The 27,796-nt window shown below is 41.3% G+C and overlaps 1 protein-coding gene and 1 pseudogene across 1 annotated transcript; both read left to right on the top strand.

Annotated features, from left to right (window-relative positions):
- DAPL1 (death associated protein like 1) lies at positions 1-22,412 on the top strand. The gene is made up of 4 exons (XM_047085382.1): positions 1-97; positions 10,078-10,165; positions 13,125-13,185; positions 22,134-22,412. The coding sequence occupies exons 1-4, from the start codon at positions 40-42 to the stop codon at positions 22,248-22,250; spliced, it is 324 nt and encodes a 107-aa protein (XP_046941338.1). The 5' UTR covers positions 1-39; the 3' UTR covers positions 22,251-22,412.
- Positions 22,413-25,479: 3,067 nt separating this feature from the next.
- The window catches only part of LOC124514204 (tetraspanin-17-like), a 66,057-nt pseudogene continuing 63,740 nt past the window's right edge, over positions 25,480-27,796 (top strand).

Below are 27,796 nucleotides of genomic sequence, written 5' to 3'. Positions count from 1 at the left end.
CTCCAGAGCACCGGACTGGCATTGACACTGGCACACGCTATGACAAATGAAGTGCAAGTCCTGCTCTCCCCGCTGAAAGGGGGGCATCCTCCTGCAGGTAGGCTACCCACCTGCCCTCCATCCTGCAGATGACCTCACTGGCCTCACTGCCGTCGCTGCTCCTCCTTCCACCAACCTTCGGTGGAGGCACCCCAACAGAGTGGAGGTTCTTAACATCCCCCTGTTGCTTTAACTTCATGCAACCTGCTTTCCCCCTATGTCTTTTTCAGCCTTCTGGGCTTGTGTACAAACCACCTGGGGGTTTGTTAAGCCCCCGCTGAATTAAAAGCTAATGATCTAGGAAGGTATAAGGGACTCAGTACTCGTGACAAGGGACCTTCCCTTTCTGGCTGGAGATTAGCAGTGACACATCCACAGGAAGGTGATTGACTGCCATGGCAACCTTCCTCCCAAGAAGTTTCAACCCTAAGACTCAGTCACCCCAAGATGCCTGTACATCATCTGACTTTGTACCCAGGCAAACCAGTTTCCACAAAGAGGACGGCAACTTTATTTTTCTCTCTTTCTCTTCAGGCTTTGGGATTGGGCAGTGCTATCAATAATGTAGTTTACCTTGTTATCAAGCTAAGGAGCACTTTTTAATAAGGACCCAAGCACTGGAGGGGGCTGACTAGAAAAGGTAGCAATCAACGTGTTTTGCAAAGTAGCCACAGTTTTCTCTCACTCTTTTTTTTTAAACTTATGCTCTCTGAAATATGGAAATTAGTTTTATTGTACTTAGCCATATGTTCATATAGATTGGCTGAGGTATGCAGGACTATTTTTAGCCAGCTTTATGTTCTTTCAAATGCCTTCCTTCTTTTTTCCTTAAGAAAGATCTCAAAATCTTGACCACTTTGTTCTTGCTTTTCTCCATTTACAAAATTTATTTATTTATTGGTGTAATTCTTTGGCACCTCTAAGCCAAGGTTATTTCAGCCATCTTTGCTGCAGAGGATGCTGGCAGGTGTAACCTTCAGAAAGCTTCAAAAACTGACACAGAATTCAATGGCTTTCTGGTGGGTGGCCCACCTGAAAAGAGTCCGAATTTTACTACTAAATCTGAGCTTCAAGTTTTGGACACGGTGCCCTGGTTTCCTGTAGCAGATTCCTGACATTTTATATTTGTAATTGGATTTAGCAGTATTTAACATTATCTGTATTTAAAGTTAATGATGCTAACTAATGGTCAGGAACTATGCATGCACATTATTAGAGGAGAAGCTCATTACAGAAAGACAAAAGAAAAAAGAACACATTCTCTTCCCGCCACTTCCACCCCAATCCTTCATAAAACGGATAAGCTAAAACCTGATTTGCTAAATTACATTTATGCACAAAGAACACAGAGATAAACTTAACCAAATGAAAGTTTGAATGAAACCACCAGGAACTTTCTGTCCCTCCACTAATGATTGCTAATTACTCTGTGTACATAGCACACCATGACTCCATCAAGCATGTCACAATGCCTCTGGCATGACAATTAATTATTATGAACTGTGACACTACAGATAAGAGGTTTGGGATAATTGGAATGGAGATGAAGGCAGACTTTGGCCTCCCCGCTGAGAGCAAGGGAACAAAGAAACCTCATCCTTCAGCTCGTCTTGCTACATATTTGAAGCCTGAATCAGTTTGCTATGGCGCAAAATTGTATTCATGGCACAAAAATAATTCATTGCCAAGACTCCACTAAAACAGCACCTGACTTTTATAAACAATATAGAGATCCCTGAGAGCAGGAATCAGATGTGATTTGGTGGGGAGGGGCTGACATGGCCTTTGGAATCAGGCAGTCCCTAGGCTTAAACTCCGTTCCACATCTCTGACCTCAGTTTCCTCATCTTTAAAGCAGGGGCTAATAGGGGTGCCTGGGTGGCTCAGTCAGTTAAGCGCCTGACTCTTGGTTTCGGCTCAGGTCGTAATCCATGATGTGGAATCAAGCCTCACATCTGGCTCTGCTCTGAGCATGGGGCCTGCTTGGGCTTCTCTCTCTCCCTCTCTCTTTGCCCCTCCCCTGCATACACCCTCACACTCTCTCGCTCGCTCACTCTCAAAATAGATAAACTTTTTTAAAAAGTTGAGATAGTATTTAAAAAAAAAAAAATGAAACGTCTGCGAAGTTAGCCAGCTGTAACTCTTTCCCGCCTACATGTGCAGTCTTAGCTGCTTTTCTTTCACGTATATGAATACAATATTTTGCATCTCTGTCAGCCCTGGTTATATATTGGTGCTGTGAAACAAGTCTACATTAAACATGACGTGGCCTAGCCGCTCGTCAGCATAGCTTTGACTTTTCTGCTCTTCTGATTTGCCTCGCTCTCAATTTTAGAAGAACCCCATTACACGAAGAGCCAAAAATATGTGAGTGGAAAGTAAGATGAGGAAGCCAAGTAACTCGAAAGAACAAGAATTCCTGCATTTTTCTGCATCTCTTTCACTTTGTAATTTGGTTTAAGTCAAATGAATCAGAGCCATCAGAGGGGTCACCATGGAACCCCCAGAGAGAATCAGTTTTCTGGCTCATTAAAGAGAGAAGGAGGTCTGGAGACATGCTCAAGTGTGACTCTCATGCAGAAAATGAGGGGGACGCCATGGCTACATAAGGACGGATATCATTTAAAATAAAACAAATACCAAAGGCTTAATTCTCAACTCCAGTCTGCTCAAGTCACCGTATGGGGGTTAGTCTGTGAGGCTCGAGGAGACGCTGTGTGATACCTGCTACCCCACACATTACGGGGCCAGGGGTTGGGATGACCATAGGACCAGCTGGTCTCCTAGACATGCCCACAGCCCTGCAGATCAACGATGCACCCTCATCCTTGTTTCACAGAGGAGCAGACTGAAAGTTAGCTAGGTTGAGGGACTGGTCCAAAGCCACAGCTAATGGGGAGTGGGGCTGAGCTTTGAAAAGAAAGTGGGCCCCATGGCAAAGCTCTCCTGCTCTAAAGCCCTCTCTCATTACTTCACCACCTTCTCCTGACTCTCCTTTTGGGTCTTGATTGGCGTCTTAAAATGGGCTGAAACATGGGGCCCTTGGGTGGCTCAGTCGATGAAGCGTCTGACTTCAGCTCAGGTCATGGTCTTGTGGTCCGTGAGTTCAAGCCCTGTGTCAGGCTCTGTGCTGACAGCTCAGAGACTGGAGCCTGCTTTGGATTCTGTGTCTTCCCCTCTCTCTGCCTCTCTGCCCTCATGCTCTCTCTGTCTCTGAAAAATGAATAAACATTTAAAAAATCTTGAAAAACATGGCCTGAAACATTGACTGTAAATGCAAAGTGAATGTTTTGCGAACATCTAACCTTTAGTTAAAATCTTCAAATATAAGTGCTAAGTCACAGGCAGAGTATGCACAAACCTTTGTGTTATTCAGCTTTCCCCCATTCATTTTCCACTGATTAGTGAAGGAAAAAAGTTTATTTTGCTGGAGAATGTATCTTTCTTTACCTTGACTACCCTCTACCAAAACCTGTTGTCTGGAAAATCTTAACTGAAAAGTTATTATATAGTATTAATACTACTCAGAGATAGGAGAGCAAAGGTTCATTTTCCCCACATAAATTTAGATTTTTCTGATGAAACTATCCAAAAGGGCATCTTTCTCTTTTACATTTTTTAAATCTCTAGTTCATTTTGCTTATTGAAAGGACCTAAAGTCTTATATATTTGTACTGAAAAACCTATTAAAATGTTTAACCAGTTCATATTTACCTTGCCCAATTGCAGTTGGTCCTTCTACAGAAATTCAAAAGGCAATATAGTCTCAAACATGGAATTGTGTAAATTATTACATCTTTAAGTAAACTAATTTAGATACAGTGGAACTTTGAAGCATTCTCATGAGCAGACCTATCTGGTATATTGAAAATGGGCAAGTACCTAATTGTGTTGGATTGTAAATACTTATTTGCAATGGTTTATCAACAGGCTGGGAGACCAGTGTGATCAGTATTCCCAGCAGAACTTTGAAGATGACCCTCCCACAAACTGGTTCCATCTGGTTCAGTCACCCCAAGTAGTGAGAGCCTTAATCGATATCTTAGTGTATCCATCTACAGTATGGGGATATTAACTTCCATGTCTTTCTACTGTACATGGTTGACCAAGTAAATTACCTGCCTACCAGAACAACTTTGGTACAAGAACTGTGCTCTGGAAATCCAAGGTGTCTGTGGTTTACTTATGCTTCCTAAATGACTGAGAGCATACAGCCATCACAGAGAGAATTCAAAGATTCCTGGATGAAAGTAAGAATCTTCTGGGAGGATTTTTAATTTCCCTTCAAATATCTTTGTTTTATTGTTCTTAAGGACATTCTGAAGAATGCATTCTTAAATTTCTTTTGACATTCTGTTAAGTGCCTTATATTCTTTCAAAGGGAGGAAAGTAATTTATTTTGGAGTTAAGACTTTATAATAAGGATCATCTAGTTCAACTTCCAGCAAATTCTCCAAAATCCTCCTAAGATGTTCATGGCAAGTGGACTTTTTTTCTTTCACACACTGAGAGCCAAGGGACTTACTCTTGTCCTAGGCAACCTACTTCACTTGAATGACACAAACTAGCCAGGCTAGTAGCCAGGCTCTGCCTTTCAGGAATGTTCATCCTTTGGTCTTCATTCTCTCCTCTGGAACAACATGAAATAAATATGAGTAATAACAATTGTCAAGTGCCCACCATGAACCAGGTGCTTGTATCATCTCTATTCTCTAGAGCAACCTGAACAAATGGCATTATTGAAGGATGTAGAAACTGAGTCTTAGAGAGGTTTAAGTATCTTGCTCAAGGTTCCAGAGTTCAAGGTTCTAGAGCTATCTGATCCTACATAAAATTTCCTTACCAAGAAGCCATTCCTCTTCCACATGATAGTCCCTCAGATCTTTGAAGATGGCACCTAAGTTCCCTTGAGTCTATCTTCTTCAGAAGTGATCTTTCCAGACTCCCCAGTTCCCCCTCTGGTCTAGACTTCCCTAGATTGTCCAGCTCCTTGCAGATGAGTGGCACAGAACTCAACATTCCAAATGGCTTCTCATTCTTAACTATTGCTTATTTTAACTGTTAACAAGTTGGCTTCTATAGTTGGTGATAATAGTCAGCCTGGTGGAAAAAAATATGTAGAAACAATAGCATCAGGGAAAACACAAAGAATATTAATAAGAAAATAATTACAGCCCTCCATATTTCAAAAGCACTTGTGACTGGGGCACCTGGGTGGCTCAGTCAGTTAAGTATCTGACTTCGGCTCAGGTCATAATCTCACAGCTCGTGGGTCCGAGCCCCACATCAGGCTCTGTGCTGACAGCTCGGAGCCTGGAACCTGCTTTGGATTCTGTGTCTCCCTCTCTCTCTGCCCCTCTCCTGCTCATGCTCTGTCTCTCTGTCTCTCAAAAATAAATGAATGTGAAATTTTTTTTTTAAAAAAGATACCTCACTTGTCACAAGGAGAATGAAAAATACAATGGGAGAGGTACTGAAGGCCCAAACTCTAGACCTCCTGTTTGACTTCTCTCAGTAGGAGAGACAACAGTGCTGTGTATGCCATCACCCCTCACACAGAGGTGCACGCCTTCTTAGTCTTCCCAGAAAAGCCATCCCTTCATTTATTTCACATTTACATTCCCTGGCTGTTCAGAAGATATTTTCACATCATTTGATTTCTGTTGCTGATTACTCTCTATGCCTTTTTCTCACGTAATGTCTGTCTCTGTGTGTGTGTGTGTGTGTGTGTGTGTGTGTGTGTGTGTGTGTGTGTGAATTTAAAGCAGATCATGTGTAAAAATAGCATTTTTTTCTAGACTGCATCTAATATTACAAAATTCTAACAAGAGGGTTTTATAATCAATGAAAAAACAACTTGGTGATTCAAAATGACCAAGTGGAATTTATTCCATGAATGCAAGAATGGTTTGATAGTAAGATATCCATTAATATATCTTTATATATTAATATCTGTTAATATAATTAATCACATTAAGGACAAAAACCATGGGTCATATCCATGAATGCTAAAAAGATATTTGTAATTTTTAAGCCCAATGAAATAGTAAGGGTATTTCCTTAATATGAAAAAATATATAAATATAATATATACATATATATCTGTGTGTATGTGTGCGTGTGTGTGTGTCCACCTAAGTGGAAAAACATGAAAAGCAATCTCTTAAAAATTAGGATAACAAAGATGTCAACTACCATGACTAACATTGTTTGACAGGAAGTAATATTATAATTCTTTGCAAGTTATATAATTTTTTTACCCGAAAAACCTAAGGGAATACACCAAAAAAAAAAACCTATTATAAATAATAAGAATTCAATAAGATCTAGGTATAAAATCAATGATATAAGAACAACAATCTGTCAGAGTTATCATTGAAGAATCAACCCCATTTATAATAGCAACAGCAACAAGAAAGATAAAATGCTTAGGGGTTAAACTTAACAATAAATGTGTGAGATTTATGTGAACCAGTTCCTTTTTTTTTTTTTTTTAATGTTTTTATTTATTTTTGCGACAGGGAGAGAGCATGAGCAAGGGAGGGTCAGAGAGAGAGGGAGACACAGAAACAGAAGCAGGCTTCAGGCTCTGAGCTGTCAGCACAGAGCCCGATGCAGGGCTCAAACCCACAGACTGTGAGATCATGACCTGAGCCAAAGTCGGATGCTCAACCGACTGAGCCACCCAGGCGCCCCTTATGTGAACCAGTTCCTGAGCGACCCAAAAGAATATATAAACAATGGAAAAGCATACCATGTTCCTAAATAGAGAGCCACTAGGAATATAAAGATACAAACTTTCCCTTAAAAAAATCTATAAATTTAAAGTGAGACCATTAAAAAAAAAAATACCAGCAGGACTGTTAAGGAAAGAATTGACAAACTGATTTTAAGGTTCATATGGAGGGGCGCCTGGGTGGCTCAGTCGGTTGAGCATCCAAACTTGGCTCAGGTCATGATCTCACAGTACGTGGGTTTGGGCTCTGCATTGGGCTCTGCGCTGACAGCTCAGAGCCTGGAGCCTGCTTTGGATCCTGTGTCTCCTTCTCTCTCTGCCCGTCGCCACTCTGCTCTGTCTCTCTCTGTCTCTCTCAAAAATGAATAAATGTTAAAAAAATTGTTTTTAATAAAGTTCATATGGAAAACTAAATCAGAATAGCTAGTAAAATTCTGCAGAGGAAACAGCAAAAAAGTATTAACTCTATCAGACATTAAAATGTAATGCTACCATCACTGTGTGTCAACTATTCTTTAATAAATATATATTGCTACCATCATTAAACTAGAGTTGGAACTGCAGTAAAGAGATTAATAGAACAGAGTAGAAGTCAAATAGAAAAAAATGGACAAAAATTTGAGCAGTTCATGAAAAGGAAATACAAATGGCTTGTAACACGCAGAAGCAAGCTCAACCTTTAATAAAATAGAAGAAATGCAAATTAAAATAAGATATCTTTTTCTTTGACTTCTTCGTTGACAAAACCAAACATTTCCAGCTCCCATTGTTGCCGGAGGTAGGGGAAAGGAGCATTGTCATCAGAGCTCCTGAGATTGTAAACAGGTACAACCTCTGGGAAGGGCAATTTGGCAAGATGTAACAAAATCCCAAATGCACATAGAACAAGATCACTTGTAGGAATTTATCCCACGGGTATACTTGCACTTGCGCAAAATTACGCATATAAAGCAATATTTGTTGCAGCATGATTTGTGACATCAATGAATTAGAAACATCCAAAATGTCCAACATTTGGGAGTTGGTTAAGTAAACACAGAATGTTCATATAATGAAATTTTAAAGTAGATGTTAAAAAGAACAACACATGTCTACATAGATAGGGAATTTTCTCCAAAATTTATCATTGAGTGAAAAATATAAACTAACAAGATGCAGAACAATGTGTATCTTATGCTGCCATTTAAAAAATAGTAATATGATGAATGGATAAAGAAATTGTGGTTTATGTACACAATGGAATACTACGTGGCAATGCAAAAGAATGAAATATGGCCTTTTGTAGCAACGTGGATGGAACTAGAGAGTGTGATGCTAAGTGAAATAAGCCATACAGAGAAAGACAGATACCATATGTTTTCACTCTTATGTGGATCCTGAGAAACTTAACAGAAGACCATGGGGGAGGGGAAGGAGAAAAAAAAAAAGGTTAGAAAGGAGGGAGCCAAAACATAAGAGACTCTTAAAAACTGAGAACAAACTGAGGGCTGATGGGGGGTGGGAGGGAGGGGAGGGTGGGTGATGGGTATTGAGGAGGGCACCTGTTGGGATGAGCACTGGGTGTTGTATGGAAACCAATTTGACAATAAATTTCATATTTAAAAAAAAATAGTAATATGATGGGGTGCCTGAGTGGCTCAGTCGGTTAAGTGTCCAACTTCATCTCGGGTCATGATCTTGTGTTTCGAGCCTTGCATCCGGCTCTGTGATGACAGCTCAGAGCCTGGAGCCTGGAGCCTGCTTCCGATTCTTTGTCTCCGTCTCTCTCTGCCCCTCCCTGGCTCACATTCTGTGTCTCTCTCTCCTTCAAAGATAAATAAACATTAAAAAAACTTTTAATTATTTTTTTTTTAAATTAGTAATACAATGGGGCACCTAGGTGGCTCAGCTGGTTGAGTGACTCTCAGATTCAGCTCAGGTTGTGATCTCAAGGTTTGTGGGTCCAGCCCTACGTCAGGCTCTGTGCTGGCAGCATGGGGCCTATTGGGATTTTCTCTCTCTCTCTCTCTCTCTCTCTCTCTCTCTCTGCCCCTTCCCTGCTCTCTCTCCCTCTCTCTCTCACACACACACAAAATAAATAAACATTAAAAGAAAATAATTAAAAATTAAAAACATTAAAAATCGTGATATGTAGAATATCTGCATAAACACATTGGAAACATGTAACATTAGCAGTACCTAGGGAGATGAACTGGGAGCTGGAAATAATGGTAGGAGGGAGACTGCAGACCTCTTCGTGCTTTTTGAATTGTGTGCCTTATGGGTGTTTTACAAAATCAGCAAAATATGTAATAATTTTTAAAGAACAAGGGTAAAGTCAAATTCACAAGTGCATTGAGAAATAGAATGGGTTTCCCTTATTTTTCACTTTATTGGAACTAGTTTTAGAAATTGCCAATTTGGCGTTTCCATAAAGAGAATTAACAAGTTCAAACAAATCAATGTCCATTTAGCCTTTTCTCATTTGAGTTTGTCAGATTTGAGACGTGCACATTTCCTGGGAACAGAAAGAAGTATTTGCTTTGACTTGCAATCTGAAATGGGTTGTTCCTTTTCAAAAGTTGATTTCATCTGACATTGTTAAACACTTGAATTGCTGTTAGGTCATCTGTAGCCTAATTAACACTAATTGATCTCCTGAATGGCAGGATTATTAATGTAGTTTAATTACTCATTAGAACCTCTGAGCTTGGCCAACATCAGAGGTTTGGGGTCCTGGATGGAAGGTGGGTATCCAGTGGGATCAGAGGCATTTCTCTTGAATTAAATGCCTGTTACCACTGCATGCCCTGACTTTTGGCTCATCTCTCAGACTCTGGCTTTTGAACGCTCTAGTTGGGAAAAAAAAAAAAAAAAAAAATGCAAGCCTTGCACAAACTTTAATCTTGTGGGAAAACAAGAGGGTCACATTGTAATTGTCTGTTGCTATCATAAAGAATGTAATTGGTTTGATAACAAGAAAAAATGTTTTTCAGTGAAACACCTAAGGGAGTATGTTATTATTCTCCTCCCCAAACCAAAAGTGTAAACCTCTCTTGTTTTTTTTAGCCTCAGTTCCTGCTCTCCGCACATCAAAAAGCAGACCTCAGCCCTTCTCCCCTTCCCCACCTTGTTTGCATGACACAATATTTTTTCTTCAATTCAGGGTAATGTTTTATTGTGTTATTTTAGATAAAAGCTTAGATCTTCAGAAAGTAAATTCTAAAATTTTTTTTCAAGTCTAAATTCATACCTTGAATAACAAAGCAAGACTACTCTTTCTATTCTAACCACGCCTCTGTGTTGATGCTTATTTTGTATAGTAAAAGCCGGAGGAATGCGAATTTCCAAAAAACAAGAAATTGGCGTCTTGGACAGACACACCAAAAAAACGGGATTAGAGAAAACAAGGTAGGGATTGCCTGATTTCTTCTCTTTCATCACCTCAAGGAGTTTTGAGTGACTCTGTTTCCAGAAGTCAGAGGCCTCCCTGCATTTTAAGACAAACCAACCCTTCCTAGACCTTTGGTGAACAGGGTTAAAGGCAGCCAGCCCAGGAGGGGTGGTGTTAGGGGATAAAGATGAAAGGCACATTCAGGTGAAAGGTGACTACTACCTTCTAGAAGATTCTGGACCCCCTCACCCTCCTCCTTCTCTCTGCAGCCAGCCCAGCTGCCTTGTCCTTATACTTAAAAAGCACAATCCTGACTTCATCTAAACCTGACTCATGTTCCTTTAGCCTATTTTCACATTAGCCTTTAAAATAGTGTCCCTAGGCTGGCCCTAGTTTCATAATATGCTTTCTGCTGTAGCAAATCTTCTGAATTAAAAATAAATGGGGTGGGTTTCTTTTTTCTTTTCTTTTTTTTTTTTTTTTTTTTTTGGTTTTGTTTTAAATCCATCACTCAATTATTTAGAAAATAATGGCCACTATATTTGGCATGGCCAGAAGGCATATAGATACTGAGGTTAGTTTCTCCCTGCTCATTCCCCTGTAACCTTGACAGAAGGCACAATTCCCAGAGCTAAGCAGAGAGCTGTGGGCTGGTCAGGCGCGCAAATGGCCTAACCACTGTGTACTATGGTTAAAGAAAATGTGTTCCAAAAGAAAGAGACCTGCAAAACTGGCTCCTCCAAGTAGGTAATGAGGGCACTTCAGGGACAATTTCAAGATGGTTTCCATAGATGGCTCAATAAGCGATTCAAAAAGAAATCAATTGGAGGGCATTCAAGATGTATCCTAAAGAATTATAATGGTAGTAGTCCCAGAAAGAGAATGCAGAGGGAAATAGACTGTGTAATTTCTGTGGCTGTTTCATGTAAAATTATCTTTAATTCACTCTCTTTTTTTAAGAGAGAATGAGTGGGGGAGGGGCAGAGGAAGAGAGAGACTCTCAGGCAGGCCCCACACCCAGCGCAGAGCCTGACTTGGGGCTCAGTATCACAACCGTGAGATCGTGACCTGAGCCAAAATCAAGAGTTGAATGCTTGACCTACTGAGCCTCCCAGGTGCCCATCTTTAAATCACTTTTGAAGTTTTCTTCCCAATTTCTGGGAAAGAATTTTTTTGAGGATTTGTGCCACTTTAAAATGAAAGGCTCATTTGCCCCATTACCAGTACGTTTTTGTTTCTTCTGCTATCAGAAAATAACTATCACATAATGAAACCCAATGCTATAAATCCTCAACAGTGGGGGTCACATTTTATTCATCTCCGGACCCAACATCTAGGACAGTTCTTAGAATAGAGAAATCACTTGAAATTGAAAGCTGGCTTTATTCTGTAACTAAAACCTGATTCAGGCATAAGCGCTGTTTATTGTGACCTGGTTAACATGCCTGGGCCAGGGGCTCAGGAACAACTAAAAAGTCATGGCTTAGGGGCACCTGGGTGGCTCAGGTGGTTGAGCAACCAATTCGGATTTCAGCTCAGGTTGTGATCTTACTGTCATGAGATCGAGCCCCGTGTCAGGCTCCACACTGGGCATGGGACCTACTTGAGATTCTCCCTCTCCCTTTCCCTCTGCCCCTCCCCTGCTCACACTGTCTCTATCTCTCTCACAAAAAATAAAATAAAATAAAAGTGTTTGCTTAGATATATCATCCAGTTGGCAGCCAGTGGACAAGTCATTTATTTCTCTACACTTCAGAAAATGGGGACTTAATTGTGTCGTCAGCTGAATGATGTAGGAAGAGTTGACTAGAGAGTAATAAAGTGGAGATTGGAACCCTCTTAAAAAACTCAATTGTTGCCTAAGAGTCATTAAAAGATGAGAATGGGACCACTTCAAAACATAAACTGTAAGAAGTAGCTCACTCTCTCTTGCCCTATTCACCAGCAACAGATGTAGGTATGTGAGGCCTGATATGTGTAGGATTTGGGAGCCATTTTAAAGAAAAATAGTAAAACATTATAGCTATGAATGGCTAGGAACCCTCCTGAGGGAGAAGGAGCCTGTTCAGGGGGAGGCCTGAAGCTGAAGCTTCATTAGCTCCACCCTAAATTCACCTCTGCTGTTGTCATCGCTTTGTGAGTGTATGCATGAGATACTAGGGCCTCATTTTCATGGACAGACATCCCTCCTTACATCTTGGAGAATGGCTTTTGCAAAATGTATCATAGAAAATAAATGTCTGAGCATCATCGATCTATGTCCACTTCCTAATAACTTCTAACCAACACAAAACATCCAGAAAAAAAAAAATGCCAAGTACAGTTTCCATCAAGAAATTGTACTGCAGGCTGAGCCCTAACTGATGCTCTCCTACAAAATAAATTGGCCTGAGAAAAAGAAGCCGGACACAAAGGAGTATTTGCTGTGTGATTCATTGTATAAAGTACAGAAACACTCAGAACTAATCTACAGGGCTACAAGTCAGGGAAACAGTTATCCTCAGGGGCAGCTGGTTTAACTAGTTGTGAATATTCACCAGGCTATATACTTCAATGGAAAGATAAAACAAAAATACACTAGTAAAAGGGCACCTGGGTGGTTCAGTCGGTTAAGCAGCCGACTTCAGCTCAGGCCATGATCTCACAGTCCGTGAGTTCGAGCCCCGTGTCAGGCTCTGTGCTGACAGCTCAGAGCCTGGAGCCTGCTTCGGATTCTGGGTCTCCCTCTCTCTCTGCCCCCGCTCTCAAAAATAAATAAACATTAAAAAAAAACTAAATACACTAGTAAGAATAATTTGACCTACAAAGATTTTTGTAGCACATGGGCACACAGAAGCAGAATTTTTTGCCTTCTAGATATTACCAAGCAAGTGTAAAGACTCAAAGGCCAAGTAGATAGCCCCTTGTATAAATCATTTAGCCTCCTTAGTAAGAAAGTTTTCCTATCCTATATGAAATTTTGTCTCATCTTTACAGCGCCATTGCAAATATTGCCAAACTGCAGGCAATGGATACCCTGAACGACGCACTGGAGAAGGTGAGCCATGGGTGAGGCCCCTCACAGGATGCGCCCAGTCAGTATTTATCCAACACACCAGTCTGTGTGGGTGAACGAGCACTGACCACTGAGCCTTTACCTAGCTCAGAGATCTGATGTCCTAGAGAATCTGCTCTCGGTCCAAGGAACACAAAGAGGTGTTGGTGAGAAAAGTTGTTTCTCCCAAATTCCTAATGTCTATTTAATAAACCTTTTCAAAGATAAGATAGAAAATGCGGCAAGCATCATGATACCAAATTGGCACAGTTTTACTCTGCCATGTTTTTTGTAAAAAAGCAGCTTATGTAATAGAAATTCAGAAGTTTTTGATCTTTCTCCCCTCCATAAGGAAATATTTGATTTCAAGTGAAGGTGGGTGGTGGAGGGTTGCATGGCTAAGGGCTGGAGGAAGATTAGGCACTGGGTTTATCCAGTAAAATTTTTTTATGAAGGTGGTTGGCCATTGCCATTTTTGTTTCTATGTTTTGTATTTCTTCTAAGTACCTCCAGAAACTCAGAAAACTCTTACCAGATCGACAGGGGTTTGGTTTGGATTTACTAGTTTGTTTTTACATTTTGTGGGTGAATGAAGTGAGGGTCCTTATTCTACTTCCAGAGGGCAGATACTTGCATTTAAGCCTGTGAATAACCACTCTTTCTGCTGCTTTCACATTAATTGAAGGGACAGGATTGCATAATTTATAGAAGGAAGACTAGCTATTGCCGTCAAAATCAGGGATCTGGAAAAGACTGGAGCATAAACTGAGCAGCTAGGCCTCTAGGGCCCCCATTTGGTAGTGACTTCTCCACTCCCAAGGTCGATTTGACCTTGACCAAATTACTTACCCTGTGCCTTAGAGAAGTCATTTGTAAAATGGAGGCAAGGAAGAGTATATACTTCACAGGGTTGTTGTGTGAAACAGAGGAGTTTCTACATATGAAGTTCTTAGAACAGTGCCTGGCACCTAGTAATCTGTTTGCACTCTGTTCTGGTTAGTAGCACTGGTTTTATGACAGCGAAATAAAAAGGTGTGTATGAAGTCCATGGGGTGTAATAAGGCAGATGGTACATGGCAAGATCTTTTTTTTTTTCTTTTGTAATCTTTATGCCCAACATGCAGCTCAAACTCACGATCAAGAGTCACAGGCTGTACCAACTGAGCCAACCTGGTGCCCCAGGACAAGGCACCATCTTGATTATAGGCTACAGCTACAAAGCCTTCTAAGGTGGGGGGCTTGGTTCTCCTACAAACTGATTTGAGGTGAGGTCATAAGCAACTCTTTGCTTTCCTAGCTTTAGAAGAAGGACAGGGATGGATGGTGCCCTGCCAGGGCAACACAACCTGCCTACTTCTGCGTCTCACATTCTCCTGCACCTGCCCACTATCCGCCTCTTCCTGAGGGGCCAGAGCATGTCCACACTTGTAAGTGGAACTGGATGGAATGGACACATTCCCCTAGAATATATGTTAACCCCAAATAAAATGTTTAAAGAGAGTGGTCAATAGAGGTTGATTATGCTATGCTAGGTTGATGATGCTATACTATATTAGGTAACAGTGCCAGAGTCTATATTGCTTTTTATAGACATATATGCTTATGTCTATTACATACAAGAGTTCTTTTCCTTTCCGTTAAAAATATTACTTCCTTATTTCACAGATTAAAAGAAAAATCAAGGGGTGCCTGGGTGGCTCAGTCAGTTAAGCATCTGACTCTTGGTTTCGGCTCAGGTCATGATCTCATGGTTTTGTGGGTTTGAGCCTGACATCGGGCTCTGCACTGACAGGGCAGAGCCTGCTTGGGATTCTCTCTCTCCCTCCCTCTCTGCCCCTCCCCGACTTGCAAGGTTTCTGTCTCTCTCAAAATAAATAAATAAAAGGTAAACAAAAAAGAAAACAAAAGAAAAATCAACGGGAGTAATAACAAGTTGTATTCGTAAATCATAAGAAAACATTGAGCTGATGTGGTGTTTTAACAGCAACTATACCTATTTAAAAAAAAAAAACACCTTTAATACTTAGTTCAATGTTTACTGTCATAGGACTGTGGCTAAGACTGCACAGGTTACTGGGTAGAACAGGTCTGACACAAGATATCAAATGGGTCTCCTGCTGCCTCTGTCACTCACTAGCTATGTGTCCTTGGGAGATTTCTTCCCTTTTCTGTGCCTCAGTTTCCCCATCTGTAAATGGGAATGTGGTTCATAGTATGCGCTTCCTTGAGATCCTGTGAGAAGAAAATGAAGTTATATGCAAAGTACAGCAGAGCCAGATGCAATTAGCCCTCATAAGTGTTAGCTTCTATCCCTAAGCAGGTATCCTACAGGACATCACTCAGAATCCCAGGCAAAGGATAAGAGGCCAGCAACAAAATCAAGTCCCAAGATCCCTGTGTATGACTATCTTGAATATGGTAGTTAGAGGGACCCATGTGTTTTCTTACCACGAAGAAAAATCCTCCCTGAATCCATAGTTCAGCCTGAAGCATAATAAGATTTTATAAGAAAGGTCAACTTGGAGTGGAAAGACCAATGCCTTTTAGAAAACTAGATCTGCTGAGATCAGTGGTTGTCAGGAGCTGGGGATGAGAGGAGCAGTTGACCACAAAGGGACAGGAGGGAATTTGGGGGGTTGAGGGTTCTGTCTCTTGATTTTGGTCACAGACTATACATACTTATGGAAAGTCATGGAACTGTACACTAAAAGGGTATATTTTACTGTAGATAAGTTATACCTTAATTTTTTAATGAAAAATGCATAAACCCTATAGCCTCATATAAAAATTAGGATATATAAAAGATGTAGTGATGTAAGTACAGGTATCTGCTGATGGATTTTCACATGCATTATGATTCCCCTCATAATATGTATTGTCATGAAGACCCAACAATACACAATTAGCCAGAAGAAATACACTAGGAGAAATGAGGGTCATATCTTCTGCATTTTAGTAACATTCATTCATGCACTCAACTAGAAGTATGTCTAGTTTCAAGAACCCATGTTAATTCTCATACCAATGCAAGAATTTAAAAGTCTAAGACAGAAAGAGGGCAGTCCTATTCATAGGATCTCATCAACCACTGAAACATGTTAAGAAATTTCTATCCATATGTTATTTATCTCTGGATGACCCACTTTAAAATCAACCTAGGGTTTGAGATTTGGGAGATTGAAAAACAATCCCCCAAAGCTTGGAATTGTATGAATCTAAGTGGCAAGCAGCCTAAAATTTTCCTCTTCCACTATTTCCAACTCCTCCCTGCACACAGACCTCTCTCCCACTACTTTTTACCTTCCCTCCCTACCTCTCCAGTCAGCCCTTCCTGCCTCTTCCAGCCCTACATGATGAGAGAATTCATATTGCCTGGTGACAGGTCATACAACATGATATTCCTGCAGAAAAGGGGTTTTGCTTTTTTTTTGTTTTCTTTTGTTTTTTTTGTTTTTTTATTGTTTTTAATATATGAAATTTATTGTCAAATTGGTTTCCATACAACACCCAGTGATCATCCCAAAATATGCCCTCCTCAATGCCCATCACCTACACTTCCCTCCCTCCCACCCCCCCCCCATCAACCCTCAGTTTGTTCTCAGTTTTCAAGAGTCTCTTATGCTTTGGCTCTCTCCCACTATAACCTCTTTTTTTTTTTTCCTTCCCCTCCCCCATGGGTTTCTGTCAAGTTTTTCAGGATCCACATAAGAGTGAAAACATATGGTATCTGTCTTTCTCTGTATGGCTTATTTCACTTAGCATCACACTCTCCAGTTCCATCCACGTTGCTACAAAAGGCCATATTTCATTCTTTCACATTGCCATGTAGTACTCCATTGTGTATATAAACCACAATTTCTTTATCCATTCATCAGTTGATGGACATTTAGGCTCTTTCCATAATTTGGCTATTGTTGAGAGTGCTGCTATAAACATTGGGGTACAAGTGCCCCTATGCATCAGCACTCCTGTATCCCTTGGGTAAATTCCTAGCAGTGCTACTGCTGGGTCATAGGGTAGGTCGATTTTTAATTTTTTGAGGAACCTCCACACTTTTCCAGAGTGGCTGCACCAGTTTGCATTCCCACCAACAGTGCAAGAGGGTTCCCGTTTCTCCACATCCTCTCCAGCATCTATAGTCTCCTGATTTTAGCCACTCTGACTGGCATGAGGTGGTATCTGAGTGTGGTTTTGACTCGTGAAAAGGGGTTTTGTAACCCCAAAAGCTCTCTAAACTAAAAATCTGGGAGAACTGGTCTCAGACCAAGTTCCATCAACTCCTTAAAGGCTGTTTGAACTTTTAGAAGTCATGTAGCTCCTCTGAGATTTATGGTTGCTCATTTAATCTTTTTTTTTTTTTTAAGGCAAGGAATGAGAGAGAATGATACTGCCAAATATAATTCTTTAGACAGTTATGGAAGTTAAATTTGGCAATAGTTGTGAAGCTTCTCTGGACATGAAAGTATCCAGTTAAAGCATGAGTAACAAGGTTGGGTTATGGTGTGGAGGGGGATGGAATGTTGAAACCTAGTTAAAGTTGGAGCCACTTTTCAAGTTGCCAGATGTGTCACCATTGCCAAAGTTAGTGAGATGTATGTGAAATGGGATCCTGGGGGAGTGGAAACTATCAAAGGCATCTGCAAATCTAAAAAGGTTTCTCCTGTTCTGTAGATTAACATCGCTGTAGGAGTATCCTTGAATTTCATTGACTGGAGCTGAATGTTTTGTTTTAAGCATTTTGCTTAACGGGGTGTGGAAATCAAAGTGCCAACATTCAAGTTGGAAGTTAACACCCTGGAAAGATGAATGGAAGAGCTCCAGTCTGCTAACACTACCTAACTTCAGGCTCTAAAACAAAACGTGCCGCTGATTTTCTTGCATCTAGAATTTCTCTCCTAGCTCTAGTCATGAAGATTTTTATCATACTTCTTTTGTGTTTTCTCTGAAACTAAAACTATAGGTTCTGAGGTCACAACTACCCAAGATGAAGGTAAATTCTCAATGGAGTAGTTTCTATTGATCTGCTTTTCAAGTTCAGTGTGTTGTCCCTTCTATGATGGAGTCACAGCAAGGCAGAATCCTTTTACATATACTGGCCTTAAATTCTTTCTCTTTTGGGGCTACCCTGGATTCTCTTATCCTAATAAATCTGGCAAGAAACACCTTTCTCTTTAGAAACCCTATCTTTTTTAAAAAACTAAGATGAAAATTCCAAAGCTTCCCCAAAGTTCAGATGCCAGCCTGAAAGACAGCTGGTTGTAGGTTGTACTCTGGAAAGATATTCCTACTTATTTCTAGTTCCAGTTTGAAAATAAAATCTTCCGGGGCGCCTGGGTGGCGCAGTCGGTTAAGCGTCCGACTTCAGCCAGGTCACGATCTCGCGGTCCGTGAGTTCGAGCCCCGCGTCAGGCTCTGGGCTGATGGCTCAGAGGCTGGAGCCTGTTTCCGATTCTGTGTCTCCCTCTCTCTCTGCCCCTCCCCCGTTCATGCTCTGTCTCTCTCTGTCCCAAAAATAAATAAACGTTGAAAAAAAAAAAATTAAAAAAAAAAAAAAAAGAAAAGAAAATCTTCCTATTGCCCTTGATACAAAATTTACAGGAAAAAATTAGGGTGTTTGGAACTTGACCATTTTACTTACAGTCTGATCAGTTCTGATGGAAGACTCTTTATAGACTCTCCACTGACAACCCCCAAGTCCTTCTACATTAAGGTGTTCCTGTTCTTGATTGAGGGAGTGGGGTGTAGGAGAGAACTTGATTCTCTTGTTGTATATTCAAGAGTTGCTATACAGTCTTGCTACTCCCCCAAACCTGTACATCTGTAATTTAATAATTATGGGCAACTTCCCTAAGCCTATGGTCTTTGCCAGAATCATTTCCACTTCCTTCTCAATCCTGTCAATTTTTTCCCCCTAAACTTTCCCAGATCAGTTCCCAGATGGCCAATAGGCCCCAGGGACAGTCTCCCATTCATTCTGATCTGCAACAAGCCCCTCCTAAAAAGCAATTGAGCGGAACTTTTAGGATCTATCTCCGTTAAATGCCTTAGTTAAAATGTAACCCCTAACCCTTGTGCATTACTGATGGAAACGTTAAATGTTACAGCCACCATAAAAAAAACAATATGGCAGTTCCTCAAAAAAATTAAACATAGAATTATCACATGATCCAGCAATTCCACTTGTGGGATATACCCCAAATAATTAAAAGCAGGGATTTGAATAGATGTTTGTACACCAGTGTTTATAGCAGCGTTATTCATGATAGTTAAAAGGTGGAAGCAACCCAAATGTCTATTATCCTATGGGCCTATCCAAATGAAAAGATAAACAAATTGTGGTACATACACAGTCAGTGGGATATTATTCAGTCTTAAAAAGGAAAGGGATTCCGACACATATCACAACAGGAGTAACCCTTGAAGACATTATGCTAAATTAAATAAGCCAGACACAAAAGGACAAATATACTGCCTGAGTCCACTTCTCTGCAACACCTGAAGTAGTCAGAATTCATAGAGACGGAAGGTAGAATGGTGGTTGCTGGAGGCTGGCAGTGGGGAGGAGGGAGTGAGGAGTTATTGTCTAAAGGATACAGAGCTTCAGTTTGATGTGATGAAGAAGTTCTGAAGATGAATGGTAGGGATGGTTGCACAACCATGCAAATGTATCTGATGCCACTGAAGTGTACACTTAAAAATGGCTGAAATAGGGACGCCTGGGTGGCTCAGTCAGTTAAGCGGCCGACTTCGGCTCAGGTCATGATCTCGCGGTCCGTGAGTTCGAGCCCCACGTCGGGCTCTGTGCTGACGGCTCAGAGCCTGGAGCCTGTTTCGGATTCTGTGTCTCCCCTTCTCTGACCCTCCCCTGTTCATGTTCTGTCTCTCTCTGTCTCAAAAATAAATAAACGTTAAAAAAAAATATTGAGAAAAAAAAATGGCTGAAATAGTAAATTTTGTTCTGCATAGTTTACCACAATTTTTTAAGTGATGAGAAAAAAAAAATGCAACCTCTAAAGTATGGAGATAAGCCTGAAGATGATCAGGTAACAAGTTAGTGCCACCAGTCCCCTCCTGTCCCACCCCCACAGGGGTCACTCTCATGCCTGCAGAGCAACAGTCAACTCTGGGGCTTCATCTCCTCAGTCTCGACTTGCCATCTTGCCCTGTCTCACCTTGGTTACTTGCCCACATTTCTGTTAGGTAAGAATTAACTTGTTTCCTTTCTCACCCCTTCACCTTCTGTTTGACTTTAAGTACCTTTCCAAATTGTTGTCCTACCTGTAATCTCTTGAATGTGGTTGATCTGTTTTAGTCAACACTAAACACACCCAGTACTTCCAGTAGTTATCTGGAAGAAAACTACTAACGTTGGTGGCCTTTTAAGTTTCCTTTTGGTTCTAATGTTGAAAGAAAAACAAAACAAAACACTCTGCCCTGACCACACTATAAAATGCCTGTCATGTGGCCCAATGATAATTGATCTGACAAAAAAAAAAAGTCACTGGCTCTTTTTTTGGATTCTAAAGCAACATTTATGACCAATATCTCAATTATGTGTCTTCCTTCCTGCTGGAATGCCAGCAGAGACCATCCTTGGGTTTAATTATTATATTACTTCTGTCTGCTCATTGTAAAAGGAAAATTTTAGAAAAATACTGATAGGCAAAGTAAAGCAAATGACTGGGAATTGCCCTATAATTCCTCAAAGATAACCATTGTTAACACATCAGTGTATACTTTTCCAGCCTGTTTAATTTTTTAAGACTAAGAATAAAGGACTTTCTGGAGTCAAGTTTCACAAGAAGGGGAACTCTGTGTGCCCAGAGCTCAGGGATATTTGAGAGGAGATATAAGGCACATATGTTTTCCCTGGCTTAGAAGAGCCCAAACAAACTATAAACAATGTGATGCCTGGGGTCGTGCGCAGTTTATCTCCCCCTTTATTTAACTTGAGTGTCAGGGCAAGGGCATCTAAATTCTACAGTGATAAGTTAAATTCCTCATGAGCTGAGGCATCCCTTCCTTGCTGGCTAAGGCAAGTGTCCTTATTAGGTATTTTTCTATTTTATCCATCAGCTTAGACACCAAGAACTGGAATGGACCCAAAAGGTCACTGGGTCAAAATTCTCTTCCTGAGAAAACTATGTCTGAATTGCTCACCGCATTGGGCATCTTTTCCATCTTAAGCTGTCCTTAGTGTAAATTCCCTAAGGTCTCTTGGTTCCATGTGAAATTCCTCTTATTGTCAAAAGTGTCTGTGTCCCCTGAAAGCCACGTAAGCCCTTTTCCTCATAGATGTCTTCCGTGGGATGACTAATGAGAACTTTTGTTACCTGAAGCTGGTAATCACTCTTCAGCTTTCCATTTACCAGGCTGTAGAGATTGGACCATGTGAAATAGCCAATACTGGACCATTTTTACCTACAAATACAGCCATTTCACACGCTTCAACGTACTAACTGACCCTAACTCTTCTTAACTTCTTTTAGAGGCTCCTTATTTCTGCTCTTTTGACAATGGAGGTGTTCCTCCCCTACAGGACCTTCCCCAGTGTCCCCATAGCCTCCTTGGAAAATAGTGATCCATATATACATACTAGTGCCAGAATCCTTGCTAATCTTGTAGGAACAATGAGATGTGATCAACCCTTTCTACCTGTACAGATGTCACTTCAAAACATACATATAAATGCACATGTATCTTCTATATGTTATCTTGTATATACTATTATTTATAATTTTCAAAATCAGGAGCCAGCTAATGAGAGAAAACCCAGGTGAACATATACACATATGAGCCCAGAGCTGGAGGTGGTTTAGGAAAAGAGATACTAAAGAAGTAACCAAAAACTGTGAGGTTCCCCTGACCAAACCGTATTGTTCTCTGCTACTCATACTTCATGACCAAAAAAGGTCCAATACGCTTATTTTTTCTTTCTTTCTCACCTCTAGCTCAGCCATAAATTTCCAGCAGCAGTGCATATGGCACATCAAAAACCCAGACCTGCTCTGGAGAAGGTCACTCCACTGAAAAGGATCCACATTATTCAGCAGCCTCGGAAATGTTAAGCTGGGACGTAAAACACAGCCGTCTGGCCAACTGCCTCAAACATCCGACAGCTTAGCAAAAGGACCAAAACTTTCCATAGGTCTAGTGCACTTGCTTGGTAAATAAAACGCTTTTGTATCTTCTCTTTTTACTTTAGATAATAAAGCATCCAAAGTTATAAATCCAGTGCCTTCCTGGGCCTCCTTTTGATGCAGGTCAGGAGCCCACTGAAGTTTACACATGTAATTCTGTTGAATGAGTGGAGAATCCAGAATACTTGACTATTCCACTCCACCTCTCAGGATAAGTCTTTCTCTCCTTGATGCTGACCCTGAGCTGTTCCACCCACAGGGAGTTCTTCCTAAAGGACAAATTAGTACAAAGGCTGTATAAAGGCCAAACTCTATGCAAACATGAGGAGTGAGTCTTCTCCATATGTTTATCTTGAGATCCTCAAGTTTTCCTTTGAGGTAAAATGTCATTTCCAGTTCCCCGCATAAATACTTAGTTTGTTTTGAAGGCTTGGTGAGGGAAAATGAAAATTTTAGATTTGTTACAAACATACTCTCCTCTGCAAAGCAATCAAGGGTGGAAGGTAGAATTAGAGTTTCCGTTGGAGATTTGCTCAGGGCTTCCCACAAAGTTCATCTGTAGAACCTAGGGGGTCACAACGCTACAGGGCATTGTGGTTGGGGTATAGATGTTGATTTTAATTGGAGGTAGGAGTAGGAGGGAAAGTATTGCCATAGCTAACCCTGCTCTAGCTCTCCTACCCTCCACAGCTCGCTCTCTCTCTCTCTCTCTCCCCCACCCCATTTACTCACATGTGAATAGCCAAGGCTGTCTTCAGGTGATAGTAGGGACAACCAGGTTCTTTTTTCACAAAGGTTATCTGTCACAGTTCTATTCTGCACCTCTAATTAATAATATTATCTGGGACACCTGGGTGGCTCAGTCAGTTAAGCATCGGACTTTGGCTTAGGTCATGATCTCACCGTACATGAATTCGAGCCCTGAGTTGGGCTCTGTGCTGACAGCTCAGACTCTGTGTCTCCCTCTCTCTCTGTTCCTCCCCCACTTATGTTCTGTCTCTCTTAAAAATAAATGAACATTAAAAAAATTTTTTTTAAATAATAATGCTATCCAACAATCAACACTTGTCTTGACCCAAAAAAGTGGTCAGTACTCGAGTCCATCACATTATAGGTTGATAACCCTTGGGGAGTGACCAGGTGCCATGCCTATCTCTGATTCCTGGAACTCCAAAAGCACTTGGCTGAAACCCAGTGGTCATGCTGATGTATCTCGCCCCCTCCACCGCACCGCCCCCACCCCCACCCCCAGCATTGTTTGGCTCTTTTTCAGGAACAAGAAAATTGTCTGAGACAATATTGAGAATTCAGCCAATGCCAGTATGAATCAATAAGACAGTTAGTCCTAACCACCTCACTTTGGCTTAGCTCAGTTCCTGGTCCTCTGAGACCATTGTCAGAAATTCTCCTTGCTGGAATATTTAAGTGTTATGAGGCGCACTTGTTCCTATAAATGTACAGAAGTTCAAGGTCAGCCATGAATCCCCAGAGGGACAGTAGCAAAGTGTAAAGAGGATAGTAGATACCAGCTGGAACACTAGACTAGGAGATTAGGAGACTAGGATTCTACTTCTGACCCTTACTAGTTCTTAAACCTTAAACAAGCCACTTAACCTTTCTGATCCTTGTCAAATGGGTGTAATAACACCTGACCCCCACCCCACCCCCAGTTTAACTTTACCAGTGGCACACACTGGGAAGAAGACAAAATGGGCACTGAGGTTTGTAATAAGCTATTTCAAGAGTAGTGAGAGCAAGGTGGTACCAGGATGACGGTTCTGGAAGCTTCTAGAACTATAGTAGCAGGAGAACTATAAGAAGTGCTATAAAATGAGCCTCAAATAGGAATTAAAGGAAAAGCTGAAGATTTGGGGTGAGATGGAAGTGAGGAGTAAACAGAGAAGGGTGATACAGGAAATGGGAAGCTAAGATGGCAGGACCACTAGACTTGCCTCTCCTGCAGGTGATAGGAGGGCCAACCACCCAAAGGAAGGAAGAAGAGAAGAAGGGTACTAGTCTCTCCTTCTAGATTGGAAGATGTATTGCAAGAGAAGAGACGCTGCTCAAAGGGAGGTTATGCAGTAAGGACCCCAGCAGTAATTTAGGCCCACAATTGCAGTCACTCAAATCACCGAATTATAGAAAGGGGGAAGTTTGATGTGAACTTCAGATCTGAAAGGAATTGAAATTATCTCAGAGAATGTGTAATAGGAAAAGGGCCAGTCCAATCAGATTGCTTTGTAGCGATATGGCTGTACATGCTGAAAGCCAAAGTGGCTGTTCCCTCCCCCTCCTGAGGAGTAAGCCCTGCATGGATGTGCTGTGGTTCCACTCACTGGAAGCCCCTGTGATATGTTCACAGGCCCAGCAAAAACCATGACAATGGTGGAGGACTGTGTCAGGAGGTACAAGGCTGGGGATTTGCTGGCGAACACTCTTCTTTAGCTCATTTCAGTTCAGTTCAGCACGCTGTCTGAGGCACTGGGACACAAAGATGAGTACAAAGTGGCCCCTGCCTACCACAAAACCTTAGACCAAAGGGGAACAGGCATGCCAACAGATCAACATGCAGAGCGAGTTTAGAAATGGTTTGGTGAGAATGGGGGGGGCATGCTGAGGAGGAGGTCTTACACAGTAAAGAAAAAATGTGTTGGCTAGGGAGATCACTAACCCACATGCAGATCTTGAATAAACAGTCTTTAGTTAAGGTTTTTATTATGGAAATTTTCAAACATACACAAGAGTTGTGTGAATATCATACTGAACCCTCAGGTACTCATCACAAAGCTTCAACAATATGGCCAATCTTGTTGAATCTATAGCACCCAGCCCCCCACTTCTCCTTCTTCCTCTCTCCTTCTGGATTATTTTAGAGCAAATCCCAAGCATAATTTCATCTATAAATACTTCAGCATGCTATCTCCAAAAGATAAACACTCGTGTGTTCTCTCTCTCTCTCCCTCTCTCCCTCTAAACAAAATTTTACAAATATTGTGGAGCAAAAGAGAGTGTTATGTAAACAATCCAAGAATCTTTCACTATGAAAGAAGACTGGTATTGCTGTGTGAGCTACAAGAGCCAGAAACAAGTGCAAACACACACACACACACACACACACACACACACACACACAGCTGAGCCAGTCGTGCCCACAGAAATGACAGCTGTGAAATTTGAGGAGGCAGTGAGAGGCAGAACCTCAGAAAGGGAGGTAGAAAATGAAGGTGGTCTTCAGGTTGAAGAAAAGAAACAGGTAAACATAAAGTTAGCGGGAGAAAACAAAAGGTACAGGAAGAAACCACTGGGGTAAGTTAGTTCTTGTTGAGGAAAAGAATATAGAAAACCCTAACAAATAGCTAGTTCTGAGGTTACTCAGAGGACTAATGGGTGATAGGCTTTCTTTAGATGGAACCCAGGTCCAAGGTGGGTATGGCTGGTTTTGGGGTATGTATTATGTTTTCAAGTGCATGTCGGGATGTCAGCTGGAGTCACCGCCTCCTTCAAATACATCAGATGAGCTCAAACCCCAGCCTACCCCTAGTGGATGTTCAAAGCCCTTCCACAATGTCTGTGAATCTCCAGGAATCACCTCTGATTTCCAACGAATTTGGTGTCCCTGAGTCCCACCACCCTGATCTCATTTTGGCCCTTTTCCATGATTTCCCAAAAGCCTACTCCAGAGGGTAATAGACATATCAAAGATTTAGCAGAGTTTACATCACAGCAACCAGACAACCTGCAGCAGAATATGAGCTATCCCAGATTTTATGTGTATGTCCTTCCACTACCCATTCCCCTCAACCCAGGATTTTGTTCACTGCTCATCGTAGCCCTGGCAGGCCCCTATTCCTCCCACCATCTTGCTGATGGCTTCCCCTCTCTCACCCCCATCCTCATTTTTCTGTTCTTCCCCGCCTCCTAATTTCTGTTCAGTTCCACATCAGCAATTAGTATTTCTCATGTTGTCTTGACCCCTGGAAAACACAACCTCAAGGAGTCACCTTACCCCCCAAATAATCTCCCTGTTTCCAATAAGTCTGACATCAACTATCAGGATGTCAACATTTTCATCCAAAAATGTTCTGAGTGATTAATTAATTAATTAATTAATTATAAAGGGTGAAGTGACAGAGAACCTGAGCCAAGAAAAATAAGCCAAAAGAAAAAGCAGAGAACTTCCAAAGGAAATGTTGAAGGACTGAAAGACAAACACATGAAATTAGGGTGAGCAGAGCTCCAAGTAAAAATACATAATACAGATAGAATTTTGAACCTGCTTTTGCACACAGGATTTCATGAAATCTTCACAAAAATCACAAGGTGATAGCTGTCACTACCTCACTTTGCAGATGACAAACATGACCTTAGAGAAGTTAAGAGATTCCCAGGGTGTAATAGTGTAAGTGGAGGAATTTCTCTGGAAATCTCTTAATCCCAAGTCTAGAGCTATCCTCCATGACCCCATGAGATCACAGGCTGGAGCTGAAGCTTAGAGGTCTCCAAACAGAGAGGATCTGGATATAATTCTGACTTTAAAATAGAACTGAATTTGAAGACAGAGATCTATGTGAAAGGACTGGTTTGGGACTAATCAAATCCTTCAATAGGGGAAAAGCCATTCGAGTTCCGATTTTCAGGGTTTTGTTTAAAAGACATAAGTTATTCTTTCTATTCATGTGGTGGCAGAGATTAAAATTAATTTCTTTTTAAATTTTTTTTTTAATCTTTATTTCTGAGAGAGAGAGACAGAGACAGAGTGCGAGCAGGGGAGGGCCAGAGAGAGAGAGAGGGAGACGTCAAATCCGAAGCAGGTTCCAGGCTCTGAGCTGTCAGCACAGAGCCTGACGCAGGGCTCGAATCCACAAACTGTGAGATTATGATCTGAGCTGAAGTCTGCCGCTTAACTGACTGAGCCACACAGGGGCCCCGAAATTAATTTCTTAAAATATAGGGAATTAGGAAAAGGAGTGAAGAGCCAAAGACATTCTCCCCTTCAAAGATTACAGAATAATGGAACTTTTTTTTCAATGACATAAAGAGAGTTTTCCAAAGGAATATAGGCAAAGGCTTCCAAGAATAAAATAGATATTGCCACAGAAGCATTTAAGAGAGAGCACAGACAGATAAAACCAAGGTGAAGACACCGGGGACGAAACAGTGAAATCAAAGAACGGATGTAACAGAATGGGGTTGTTAAGAGCAGAATCAGGTCACGCAAGAACAAAAACACTCCCTTCAAAAATCGAAGGTCTGTGAAAAGAGAGAGGATTGTTGCAAGATTAAAACGGGCAGGATCCGGTACCAAAAGAGAGCCTGGAGAAAATGGAAGGGTTTAACCAGACATATTAAGTGCAAGGAAAGATTGAGCAATGCACTTGGCCGTGGCTGATGGAAGAAACAAGTGATCCGACAGCAGACATCATGGGTCAAGTGGTTCCAAGTGAGCCAGATATGGAAGCAAGAGAGCCATCCTG

This window comes from Lynx rufus, unplaced genomic scaffold, assembly GCF_022079265.1.
Source record: "Lynx rufus isolate CCGP_SWC_20201006 ecotype Redwood Valley unplaced genomic scaffold, mLynRuf1.p SCAF_2, whole genome shotgun sequence".
Taxonomy (NCBI): domain Eukaryota; kingdom Metazoa; phylum Chordata; class Mammalia; order Carnivora; family Felidae; genus Lynx; species Lynx rufus.
Note: the sequence above shows the minus strand (reverse complement) of the source record. Positions and strands in the feature narration are given on the sequence as shown.